The following is a 14,057-nucleotide window of genomic DNA, read 5'->3' on the forward strand; positions in this document are numbered from 1 at the left end:
TTTTTGTGGCACAGTTCAGGTATATGTACTGCGTCAATGTGGTGAAGAACCTTTGTATGTTACAGATATATAACAATACCAGAGAAAAACATACAGATGATAATTAAGTGTGGACAACAAGTGAAAAAAATTGAGAAGATAATGGTTTGAGTAAATTATTAAACAAATTAAAAGGTCTTAGCTAAATTGGGCTTGTTCTTAGAGAAGAATCTGTTCAAAACTAAGAATCCACTTCAAGTATTTACATTTTAATAAAAAAGATACAATGGCAACATAAGAAAACTGAGCTGGTGTATTTTAAAAATAACTTACACTGATGACTGAAGAGGAAGTTGACAAGTTTAAACCTTCAAGATCAGCCATCAAACTTGGAGAAACAGCTGGTGTGGGAAGTGCAACTGGAGTGGATACTGGGTTAACTGTAAGAAAAGGCTCAAATTAGTAAATGTGCATGAACGTTTAATTCAAATTATTAAAAGCAACATTTTTATTTTGTTAGTAAATCTAATTAAATTACTTTGATTAATAAATGTATGACAATTCTATTTAACATCTTGATTTAGTCAACTTATTATCAAGTCATGGCAGTTATTAGTCTTAGCTTTCAAAACATAATGGCAAATCCTATAACAAAATAAGGATATAAATATCTTGAGTAATAGTTTGTGAAAATTTTTATCACATAACATTATCACTAACATTTATCACCCAGTAATCTCCCTAAAAAAGTAAAAGAAACATTTTTTTCCAGACTATCATAAGAATAACAACCGCTTCCAAGAGAATGCTGCAGTGGAATTAGAAGTCTTGAAAGATGTTCAAATCCTATATCTATTTTATTCTCCACTCTAATCAGGCTACCTAACTCCCTTGTAATTATACTTTTTCAGCAAAAGCTATGTGCTAGATAGAAATGTTTGATTGTTTCTAAAACTGCTATATACTTGAGAACTGATACCTGTAAGTTTGGAAATCTTCTAAAAATGCAAGTCTGGTCATGTTACTCCCCTGCTTAAGACTCTTCAAAGGCTCATAACTGCCTACAAGATAAAAGCCCAACTCCTCAATTAAGTTCACAAAGTCCTCTATGGTCTGCCCCAGCCCTAATAGCACTTCCTACGATAATGGAAATGTTCTACATCTGATAAAGTGGACACTAGCCACATATGCCTAACATACTCTTGATAATGTGGCTAGTATGACTAAATAAATGCATTTTAAATTTTGCATAATTTAAGTAATTACATGTGGCTTGTGGCCGCCATACTGGACTATTCAGGTCCAGCTTATCTCCAATTTCAGCACTGTTATGCGCTAGCTCTATGGGATAATAGTTCCCAAGATCTTGTTCTATGTCTTGGAGACTTTTATATTCTACTCTGTTTGCCTACTTCTCTGCCTTGCTCATCTTGCAACTTCGATCTGGCAAGCTACCCTTTAAAAGGAAAACACTCTCTGGCTCACCTGCAAACAGCTTATATGTGCCTTCTTTGTTTCACAGATATACTTGGACAAACTTCTATAACTGTACTTCTCATGTAATACAAATTTGTGTCTTTACATGTTTGCATTTCTGCTAGTCTGTGTGAACAGACAATAACATTAATTTTTGGTGTTTCTAAACCATTTGAATAAAATACATTAAAATGTGATCAAGTTTTAGCTTCCAGCAAATTCTCATTCCAAGATAATATCCTAAAGGGAATAACATTTAGTTAATTTGACATTTCTTTTTTATTTTTATTTTTGGAGATAGGGTCTTGCTCTGTTGCCCAGGCTGGAGTAAAGTGGTGCAATCCCTTCCTGGGCCCAAGCAATCTCAGCCTCCTGAGTAAGTGCATGCCACCATACCCAGCCTTTTTTTTTTTTTTTTTTTTTTTTTTTTAGAGATGGGGTCTCCCCATGTTGCCCAGGCTGGTCGCTAACTCCTAGGCTCAGGCAATCTTCCTACCTTCGCCTCCCAAACTGCTGGGATTACAGGCGTGTGCCATGACACCCAGCTGTGACATTACTTTTCAAAGCATCTTTTTTTCATTTTAGTCTCACAATATCCAGTGAACAAGGCAGAACAAATATTAATCCATAAAGTTAACAACAAATATTTATTCTGCAAGGTAGCAAGTGAGAGACAAAAAAGTTCAAGATCCTCAAGTAACAAAACCTAATTAAGAAAAAGAGATACACGTACTTGACAAAAAAAAAAAAGTAACAATACAGTCCGTAAATGATACGGCCAAAGAAGAAAAATTTCAAAGGAAACACTAAACAAAATCTCAACATATATAATAGAGAAAGCAGCCTGGAGGTTGAATGGGGAGGGAGTGGAGCTCTTGGTCTTCCCCACACTCACTTAGTATGGCTGAAGCACAGCTTCAAATCCCCAGGCTTCCTTAGACCCACACTGAAAACCCCTGTACAGTTTAGCAAGTGTCACAGAGTCAGGGGGAAAACAAGGATCACCGGAGAAGGAGTGGAAGAGGAGGCTTCATGAACAGGAGGGAATGAAGTCCAATTTTTAAGTAAGGGTGAGATTTGAATAAGAGGAAAGAAAGAAGCCAGTTAATTGTTGGATAACAGAATGCTATAAACAAAGGCTGGGAGGTGGGAAATTGAAAAACTAAGGGGACTGGATTTATCCTATAGACCAAGGGGAACAGTCAAAAATCGATCAAACCGAGGAATGACAATGAATATGGTCCTGCAGGATGGTTAATCAGATGGTAGTACAATGCACAGACTGAAGGCAGGGTTGGGAGTAAGGAAGAATTTACAATAGTTTAGGAATGAAGTGAAAAAGACTAAAGTAAGCCAATGGCAATGAGAAGGCTTAAAAAGAGCATTTAATATTGAAGACACTGGAAACTGAGCCACAGGGAGATTAATACTGACAAGGTCATAAAAAAAGTGAATGGCAGAACCACTACAGATTAGAAGCTGCTTCTTCTAACTTGGATCATAATATGTTGCCTTCCCATGCAACACATAACTTTTCAGGTAAGTTCTAAATGCATGTTTATTCATTCCTTTGTACATCTATCTACCCACCCATCCACCATCCGTCCTTTCAAAATATTAGAATGCCCATGTAACGAATAAAAAACTGAATAAGAAACAGCCTCTGATTCCAACTGTGGCTTGGCTAAGTACCATCAAGAGACAAGAGAAGAAACTTCACACCACAAGCAAGTTCTGCTCTTTTTTAAAGAAGGATGGGTTCTAGTATAATTTCAGAAGATGTGTGCTCTGGTATTAAAGAGATGATTATGCATCTGTTTGCAGGTATGGCAAGATGAAAGTTGGCATTGAAAGCTTACCCTAAAGTGAATTCTGAGGCTAGGTGACTGTGCTGAAGTATTTAATTAGTAATGTGTAAAAACAAAGTGACTCTATAGGGTTTTTTAAAAAAGTCATAGCATACAAGTTAAAATGAAATATCACGTCCACCTGGCAAATTAGAAAAGGTAATTTTAAAATACAAAATCTAGCATTGGTGAAGGTACAAGGAATATAGCACCCTCGTATTAATACTGTGTAAGCTGGTACAAGCTTTCTGAAAGGCAATTTTATTTGCTTATTTTTGAGAAGGAGTTTCTCTGTCACCCAGGCTGGAGTAGAGTGGCATAATCACAGCTCAGTGCAGCCTTGAATTTCTGGACTCAAGCAATCCTCCCGCCTCAGCCTCCTGAGTAGCTAGTATTACAGGTGTATGCCACCATGCCCCGCTAATTTTTCTATCTTTTTGTAGAGACAGGAGTCTCACTTTGTTGTCCAGGCTGGTCTCGAACTCCCAGCTTCAAGCAATCCTCCTGTCTCAGCCTCCCAAGTAGCTGGGATTACAGGCATGAGCCACCATGCCAAGCCTAAAAGGCAATTTTGGACAAACAAATTCTTCAAAGTCTTTGTCCCAGCAGTACTACTTCTGGAAATTTATCTTAAGGAAACAGTTACAGAGATACTGAAAAATATATTTACAATGATGAATGTTACTTCACTAATTATGATAGCAAAAAATGGAAAACAGTTAAATTCCCAACAATAGTAAATCTGTTAAACAGAATTTGTTCTAACAGAATAAAGGACAACCATACAGTTACACAGAACGTAGGTTTTGTTTTGTTTTTGGAAACAGGGTCTTGCTCTGTCACTCAGGCTGGAGTGCAATGGCACAATTGCAGCTCACTACAGCCTTGACCTCCTGGGCTTAAGCAATCCTCCCGCCTTGGCCTCCAAAGTGCTAGATTATAGACATGAGCCACCACACCAGCTAAGAACATGTACTTTAAACAGAGGAGAAAGCAAGTGATAAAACAGTTTCTCAGTAGAATCCAATTTGGAGGGGGGGATTTGCATATGAAGAGAATCTAAACTGATATGTCAGAATGTTAACCCGAGGTGTTTGGATTACAGGTTAATTTTATTTTCGTCTTTTTATTTTAAAAACTTTCTATAAAACTTTTTTTTCTTTTCTAAAAGTAGATCTAATACAGTAATTATTCAATTATTCTTCCAAGCAAAGCTTTGCCTTAAGATTTAAGAATAAGAAAAACTGAATACATAATGGCTTAATATGTTGTTATTTAATTTGTAATTTGCTGCATCATCTGTATCATTGGCATCATCAGCACCAGCATCATCACTAACCCCAGTAATGCCAATCATGTGTCAGGCACAGTTCTAAATGCTTTTACATATATCAAGTCATTTCATCCTTTGAGAATTAAATGACTCCCAAAAGTATTTGTACCATCCCAATTTTATAGACAAAGCCGCTAAAGCATGGAGAGGTTAAGTAAATTGCCCAAGATGTCACAACTAGTGAGTAACAGAGCTGGGATTGAAACTCAGACAGCTTGCTCCACGGTCCTCTTAGCGACTCCACTCTATTGCCTTGACCAAAATTCACTCAACAATGTGATATCACAGATCATAAGGCTTATTTGAAGTATGATTATTGTTGGCTGACAGAGATTTTTTAAATATTTCACTGTCAGTTGTACTAACAATGTAATGACATAGGTTTACATTTCCTACAAAAGAACACTAGAATATGATCACTGATTTATGATCATCCTACTGAAGCACATGGTATGGGGTCCTAAAATATATTGTAATTTCCAGGAATATAAAATATGCCTGAAACATAGAAAGCATATTGATATCTCTAAGTCTAACAAAAACCTGTTAGGTCATATATTATCCTAGAACAAATATTTTCTCATGTATTGTTAACTGACCCCCATGAAAGAGAGTCATATTACTTAATGATCTAAAGAAACTGTAGAAGTTTTATAGCCTTTTAAAAAAATTACAAATGAATAAAATGAGACACAAAGAAACTACTAAACTGATTAAAAGCATAGGACTAATCCCTGTGCTCATGATAACATCCCCTCAACAGATATAATAGAGAAATAGTAAAAGAAATAACCAAATTGCTTTGTAGTAGAGTCAGTCTATTGCTAGGTTGCTGCCTTAGAGACAGACAATCATTATTTCTGGTAGTAGCAAGCTCTTTCCCTCCTCCATAACTTTATTCTGCCTAGTATACCCTCCCCTTATGCCTCCAACAGCTTGACTGATGCTTTTTTTTCTTTCTTTTTTCTTTTTTTGAAGTGGAGTATCACTCTGTCACCCAGGCTGGAGTGCAGTGGTGCGATCTTGGCTCACTAGAACCTCCGCCTCCCAGGTTTAAGCAATTCTCCTGCCACAGCCTCCCGAGTAACTGGGATTACAGGCATGCACCACCATGCCTGGCTAATTTTTCTATTTTTAGTAGAGACGGGGTTTCACCATGTTGGCCAGGCTGGTATCAATCTCGGCCTCAGGTGATCTGCCCGCCTCGGCTTCCCAAAGTGCTGGTATTACAAGTGTGAGTCACCAGGCCTGGCCAACTGATGCTTTCTTAAACTCAACTCAAAAGTTAAATTTTGATACTGCTAGGTGGATTAGGAACCTTGATACCGAACAGTATTTTGTGCATTTCTCCTCATTTCATCTATAATGTGGCAATCTCATTGCCAATTTATCTGTTTTTCCCATTACACTTTGAGAGTTCCTTGGATAGGGACAATATTGTATTCATTTAGAATCTCCAGTATGTAGCAGATTATAAAGATCATAGCAAGTATTAAATTAACATTTCCTGAATGAAGAAATGAATAAATTCAGTACTTGCAGTCTTCCTGGTATGCACTGTGTACCTAGCAAACAACCTGTGTGGATTATGATGTGCCTCTTAGATAAAACACTGGGAATGTGTCTGGCCTTCTTTCAAGATTAATCTAATTCTCACAGTTGAGAACTAAAGCCACTGGAGAGTAACATTTTAGTATTTGAGCAACAAATTGCATGCCATGGGCAATGGAGAACCATTGTAGGCTAATAGGAGGCATACAGTGAAGTTGGCACTCTGCTTGTCTTTATCTCTAAGCTCAGATCATGGTTCCTTCACAAGGTTTTTGTAGTTTTTTAATTTGGGGGATAGCAGACAATCCAGAAAACATAGGCTGAACTGACTTGTTAACAAGAGAGTTTCAAGTGTCATTTCTGACAAAAGCAGGACTATGAAAGATTTTTAAAGAAATAGCATTTGGGTATTAAAAACAAAGAGAAACACTATATCCTATATTCAGTTAGAAAATGTAGGTTGTGATCAAAGTCACCTTAAAATTCAAAAAAACTTTCATTTCAATTCTTAAAAACTTGATTTTTTTAAAAAGCTTGTGTCTCAACATATAAAAATATACTTTTTTTATAGAATGGAACTAGAACAATTATGTCATTTTATAGGTTTTTTTTTTTTTTTACCGTAGTTGCCAGGAAATCCAGAGTTGAATATAAGAAAAAAAGTTGAGTTGAATATAAGAAGAAAAAGTTGTAATTAGTACACTAACATTTACTCTTAGTTCCTTTTTAAATGTATTTTACTGTTATTCTTTTACAATTTTAAACTTTTTAAATTATGGTTATAAACATACATATGTAAGATATTCAAATGTCACAGAAAGATACAAAATATAAAATGAAAGTCTTATTCTTGCCTGTTCCCAGGTTAGTCCTACATCACAAGGAGGCCAGAGCTAACCACTGAACAATGCTGCAATGAAATTTTTGTATATGCCTTTATATGTTTTATTAATTCAAGAAATATTTACTGGGTGCCCACTAACTGCCAGGAGCCACTCTATACACTAGGAATAGCAATGAGCAACACAGACAGAGACCCTGTCCTCATGGAACTTACATCTTAGTCGGGAGAAAGAGACAATAATCAAGTACCAAAATTTTAAGGTAATTTCAGATAGTGAAAAATGCCATGAAGACAAGAATAACAAGAATAACAAGAAGGTTTGTGCTATGGTCTGAATTTATGTCCCTCCAAAATTCGTGTTGAAACCTAATCCAGACTATGGTGGGTCTTTAGTAGGTAATTAGGTTATAGGGGTTCTACCCTCATGAATGGGATTGGTGTCCTTATAAAAGTGGTATGAGGGATGGTGTTTCCTCCTTCTGTCACATGAGGAAACAGAAGTCACTATCTCTGAAGCAGAGCTAGCCCTCACCAATCATCAAATACGCTGGCAACTTGATCTTGGACTTCCCAGCCTCCAGAACTATGAACAATTAATTTCTGCTGTTTATACATTACCCAGTCTAAGGTATTCTGTTATGCCAGCTCAAGGGGACTAGGACAGTGTGTAAGAGTAGGTGACTTCTGAGTTGGGGAAGTAAGGATCAGTCTGCCAACAGAAAATCTGGGGGAATTGTTCTCAGCAGGGGAACAGCAGTAGAAAGGCCCTTGGCAGAAATGAGCCTGGTATGTGTGACAAATGCATAAAAACGGAGTAGGATGAAATGTGGATAAGAAAGAGACAGGGGTCAGATCATCTACAGTCTGAGAAACCTGGGAAAGGAGTATGGGCTTTCATCTAAATGCAAAATTAAGCCATTAAATTCAAGGGTTTAAAACAAGAAAGAAATAAGATCTGATTTTATCAGTAGTTTATCAGTAGGATAAATTTCTGGAAAAGAACTGCTAGGTTGGTGGGGTGCGGTGGCTCACACCTGTAATCCCAGCACTTTGGGAGGCAAAGGTGGGTGGATCACGAGGTCGGGAAATCAAGATCATCCTGGCTAACACAGTGAAACCTCATCTCTACTAAAAAAAAATACAAAAAATTAGCTGGGTGTGATGGTACGCAGCTGTAGTCCCAGCAACTCAGGAGGCTAAGGCAGGAGAATTGCTTGAACCCAGAAGGTGGAGGTTGCAGTGAGCCGAGATAGTGCCACTACACTCCAGCCTGGGCAACAAAGTGAGATTCCATCTCGGGGGGCGGGGAAGAACTGCTAGGTGAAAGGGTATGTACAATTTAAGTTTTGATAGATATTACTAAAATGACTCCAAAGAGCTGTACCTATTTATATTCCTATCAAAAACATGTACATCTGTTTCTCCAAACCTTAGCAACACTGGATGATACCAAACCTCAAAATCGTAGCCAATATGTAAAACATGATTCAAATTTAACTCCAATTTTATTTTTAGTTTCTCTGTTATTTCTCTGTATTATATATTTTAATTTCTCTATATTAAGTATATGCCATGGCTACTGGGGACAGGGCAGGTAACAGTATAAACAGAACAGATCTATGACAGAATGAGATAACCTAAAACGTAACTCACTCTCAGCATAGAAAAACTCTATCAAAAATGATAGTAGTTTAATATTCATGAAATTTCACTTCTTGTTACTCTTCTCCTAGTGCAACAAAGTACCACTATCTCTCTCTCAGCATGCAGGAGGATTTAAGGGGAGGTGGTAAATACATATATCTTTGTACACTTGGGTGAATATATTTGTAGGATTCTGAATTCTTAGATTTGCTGGGACAAAGATTTTTTGCAGTTAAAAGACCGAGAGGATAGCCAAACTGGCCTCCAAAGGCTTTGTAACCCATTTCCATTCCTACTGAAATTGTGCCAAGTGGAAGATGGTGATGTCCTTTCCATTTTGATTTACATTCCTTAATCCTCTACCTCCTTAAGTTACATGTGTCAATCCCCATAATCCACATTTCACAATATAGAAGTTACAAGATATGGATGACTATTTAGCAAACAAGTATAAATTACTAAAGCAAAATATTTTAAAATGAATTTTGTGTACTTGTATTTGGCCATCTATATTTGATCATGTGATAATAAAGTGATATGCTGAATAGATGAAAGAAACAAATACCACCGATTTCCAAAACTTTCTTGCCTTATTCATCTATAAGTCTTTCACAGTAAATATTGATATATTTGGGGACATGTAAATGAAAGGTACTATAAAAATAAAAAATACTCTTACTAAACACAGAAGAAATATTTTAAACTACAATACTTACAATCATCCAGATCTAGAAGTGAAACATCTTTGGTAAGAGGAGTTCTATCTTGCTTTGTTTTCTTTTCTTTCTCCTATAAAATAACAAATATTTCATTTTCCACATGTTCTGTTTTAAAAATCTGTGGAGTAGTCCTTAATATTCCAAAACAAACGTTTTTTTTCCTCTGCTTAGTGGTACCAACAAATTAAACTTCTGTATGGTTATATAAAATGTTTTCCTGAATCAACATTTGTCTCAAGTAGCATACAGTATTTCTTACCCACTATGCAAACTCTTAAACTATTTTGTGTTTAAAAATTATAAATGTCAGAACAAAATTTAAAGGTATGTAATTATTTTATAATCGGACAACTTGCTAACATAAAAACGTACAGCGGCTCTTTTGTAGAAAGTCCACAAATATTCTTGAAAATAACTTTTAAACAGGTTTACTTAAGAAAAAGAAATAATGTATGCATAGCTCAGATATTTTTGATGGGCTGGTGATAGATCAGCCTTTTCTGATATAGTTTGTGACAGGCATTGTACTAGATATTTTATGTTTCTATACTGGGTTGTATCAAACTTCTCTGCCAAAGATATTCATTAAAATCTATATATGACATTCCCAGGCTCTTTCTTTTTAGAGTTGAAAGGATTCACTCACTTGATCTACTGCTTTGTAGAGAAAATAAATATATCAAAACATATCTGCATATAACTAGGGCTTCCTCCAGCAGAGATTTGCTTATTCGGTCTACTGTACTTACAAAATGTATATATCCATGAACTAGAATACAGTGCCCCTAAGCCTGAACTGTTGACAGTTTGGTTACATATTCACAAAAATTTGTAAATCTTTTAAAAAGAAAACAGTATTAATTAAGTGCATTACAAACAATTAAAGGCCAACAAAGAGTAGGGCGTTAAATATAATTGAGTCAAAGTTTATCTTTCTAATCTATACTATTTTTTACATTAAATTTTCTCAATCACAGACCAAAACTAAAGTTTCTACTAAAATGTTTTTATTTATTTAATCATTCATTCATTCAATAGGTATGTGTAGAATTTTAAATATATATTAGATTCTATGCCAAGCAATGGAAATAACAGCCAAGATAGACATAGTCCTGCCTTCAAATAACTTATAATCTACCAAAAGTCTATAGCTTATTGCTAATGTGCTAATAAATATTTTTGAAGTATTCCTCTAGCCACGAGAAGGTACCACTGAAGCAAAATATATTTTATCACCATTTAAAGTTTACACAGTGTTAGAGCTCCTACAACAGTGCACATACATGAACAAAAGCATTACATAAAATTATACATAGGTAACATTTTAAAATAATTTAAATTTCACTTGTTTTTTCCCTTGTGCTGATACTCAGAAACTTCAAGGACCACATAATAATATACATTATTAATACACTTAAAAAGGCACTAATTTTATTCTTCAAAGTAATTATTTTTATCACTGAACACTCCAAATCATCTAGTTAAGTTTTAATTTTTATTCCTTATTTAAAAATGAAAGAAATAGTATTTGTCCTTCTCTCCATTTCTCAAACGAGTAAACAATGTCTAAGATGGTGAAAAAAATAGAAGAAACGTTTTGAAGCTAAAATTTAAAAGTTGCAAGTAAATGAAAACAAGCGCAGAATGAAAATGCCATCTCAACTAGAATATCATTCCTGTGAAGAAAGAACATATAACAAAAAGAGCATATCATCATGTGACTTATCAAAATGCTATGCTGAGCACAATGGGTGTAGCTTCCTATAAGCTACAATGGTGCATGACTGTCTTTATGGAACTGTAACCTCCCTACCTGAAAAATTAGAAACCTACCAAATCAAGATAAAGTTAAAGCTGAAGGCAAGTCTATACCTTATTTTCTACTTCACAGCCAAGAGTGTGTAACAATATCTATTAAATACATATCAGGTCACATATAACACAGAACAGAGCCGCATGTGAAATTGGCATAATCTCTTACTAGAAGCCTAGAACAGAGAGAAAAAAGGCTTTCAAAAGGACAGAATTTCTGAGAACAGCAAATAACCAGTGACTGAAATACAACATTAGCAATAGATAATGGTCATTTCTACTGAATTGAAAAACCCTTGCATTCTGAATCAACACTATAAAATGCTTCATGTGGTGTTTGGTATTCCTCTTATATTATATTTCATTTTTCATTTTAAAAAATCCATAGTAAGTTCAAAACATTTTCATACTTAAAGGATCTACTATAAAAATAAAATTCTGAATTCTAAACAAAGAAGTTAAGAGCTCTATTCCATCAAACATTTCTCCATTTGCAATTCATCTTGGTAATAGAGACAGAACCTGGGTAAATGCATATAGGACTTGAGGCAGGAGATTTTTCTTGCTCAATGCATAATTCATGTGCTCCGCCTGCAAAGTGTGTAAAATGAGAATTTCACACTGCAGCATGAGCCATGGAGCTGCAGAGAAAAGGCAGATGAAATCATATTTTACTGTGCGATTTTATTTCTTACCCTCCCAATATTTATACAAAACCATCATTGACAAACCAAACACATTGACAGATCACCCACTGTTTCCATTGTGTTAGTACTTGAGAAGAGATCAGGCAGAAAGATAGACAATTTGTTTTTGTATATTTTTTTAAATAGAGGATTAGGTTTTTAACAGCTGAGTGACTGTATTAGACTTTTATAAGGACAACAGTAACTGATCTTAGAATCTCACCACAAAAAATACCTAGTTATCAATTCATCATCCTCAAATCTCCATTTTGTTTCTATGGTATTCAATTATACACCTCAACACATCAACATTTTCAAAATGCAATACAAAGTCACAGGTTAAAAAAATTGATTTCTATTTAATGTATTTCATTTCAAATAATAAATAAAAGATCCTAGAAATACTTATTAACCTCCAAATAATACAAACAAAAATATGTAACAATATACCTGAAAAGATTTGTTAACGTATTATGCATGTTCATTTTCATGCTGATTAGAAAAAAGGCAAATAGCAAAAAAGATCTGACATGACAAGCATCAAATATGCATTCTAAGAGGAAACCATTGTAAAGAGGTTTGAAATTTGAAACTATAAAATAGGATAAGCAGTATGTAAAGTCTGTCAAAGCCATACTGTGCTTTGAAATCAACAAGAAGTCAAAGCTAATTTCTAGCCTCACAGGACAAGATATTTGCATGAAATATTTTCAATTAGAATTATCAACCAAGGATAATTTAATGACTTTTTTTCCTTCAAGTTAACTGACAAATATGATTTTAAAAATCTGAGGCTAACACTTAAACTTGTGCTTTAAAACAAAAGTATACTGCTAGTAAATTGAGACTTCTTTATAAGTTAAAAAGAAGTCTAACCCACTAAAACAAATCTTTTCCTATTAGAGTACGCCTACTTCAATAAGAAAGCCTGCTTAATGGCATTCACTTCCTTTTAAAGGTCTCAACTGCAATTGAATAATATTTTTATTTTAGAGAACTTAAAATATAAATGAAATTGGGAAAGACATAAACTGAGAGGCAAGGCTTTGCATTATAACAGTAAAACCCAATATTCTTCAATATTTATAAAAGTTATATAATTGCAACATACAAAAATAGTTGTAAAAAACATAATTAAAACTTGCTTATTTTTCAAATAGAACATAAAACCAATCAAAAAATGGTTCCTTTCACTCTTATCCATGATTTATTTCACACGCCATGCCAAATTTACTTTATCCCCAAGAATCTTTCAAATAAAAGATCTTTATCACCAAAATCTTTTATTAAGGCAAATCTTAACATTTACTGACATTCAGACACCAGTCAAATCCTAGTGACTGATCGTTAGAGCACCTAAGAGATTCACTCAGTTTCTTTGCACCTTCCAAAAGGAATTAGCGAAGTTTTGAGACACAGATATAACCTGAGATAAAAACAAATGACAAGAACAACTCAAACACTGCTAGGTATATACAGTTGGTACTATTTTCTTCATAGCTAGTATGCACCTTAATCTTAGTTTTAATTCAAATACTGAAATGCTTTTAATATTAAGTATTATTAAGTGCAAGTACATTAAATACTTTATATTTATTTCACATTGGTAGATTATTATGCTTTATATAGTTTATGTAATTAAAATGTTTATATAAGGAACATACATAAAATTTACTCACAATAAATTACAATCATAATTTAAAGTTTTTATCATTTTAATCACAGAGTATCTAAATCTTCAGCCACTAGTACACAGACACTATAGATATAACTAGAATATTGCATCATGAATAAGGTGCGAATAGTGGACTAACAACGTAGCTGAAATAACTATGGTGTGGAGGAGCACTCTAATTACTGGGTAGTTATAAGAACACTGAAGCCTAGGTTTCATGAAGGATAAAAATCCTGGAAACTTTAAAAGCATTATTTTAAATAAATTTTTTCACCATCTGTTCACATAATTTTAACTACAAGCAGAATATAACTTAATTATATTGGTCAAAAACAGGATAAAGTGATATAAATGTGAATCTCTTCCTGACACAATGTGGTCTACATCACTGAATTTTCTCACCACTCTTTCATATAAAAAAAATTTTCCCTTTACATTGTGTAAAGTATGTGAAATCACTTAAAATAAGGAATTACTAAAAGTAATTTTGT

The 14,057-nt window shown here is 34.4% G+C and overlaps 1 protein-coding gene across 2 annotated transcripts in view; it reads right to left on the bottom strand.

The window, feature by feature from the left end:
- Positions 1-14,057, bottom strand: part of AP3B1 (adaptor related protein complex 3 subunit beta 1) — a 289,899-nt gene that overhangs the window by 86,577 nt on the left and 189,265 nt on the right. For both annotated transcript variants that reach the window (XM_054487813.2, XM_054487814.2), the window contains exons 21-22: positions 9,391-9,463; positions 313-419 (exon numbers count right to left, since the gene is read on the bottom strand). In XM_054487813.2, coding sequence (XP_054343788.1) covers positions 313-419; positions 9,391-9,463 — 180 coding nt within the window. The remainder of the gene's footprint in view (positions 1-312; positions 420-9,390; positions 9,464-14,057) is intronic.

This window comes from Pongo pygmaeus, chromosome 4, assembly GCF_028885625.2.
Source record: "Pongo pygmaeus isolate AG05252 chromosome 4, NHGRI_mPonPyg2-v2.0_pri, whole genome shotgun sequence".
Classification (NCBI taxonomy): domain Eukaryota; kingdom Metazoa; phylum Chordata; class Mammalia; order Primates; family Hominidae; genus Pongo; species Pongo pygmaeus.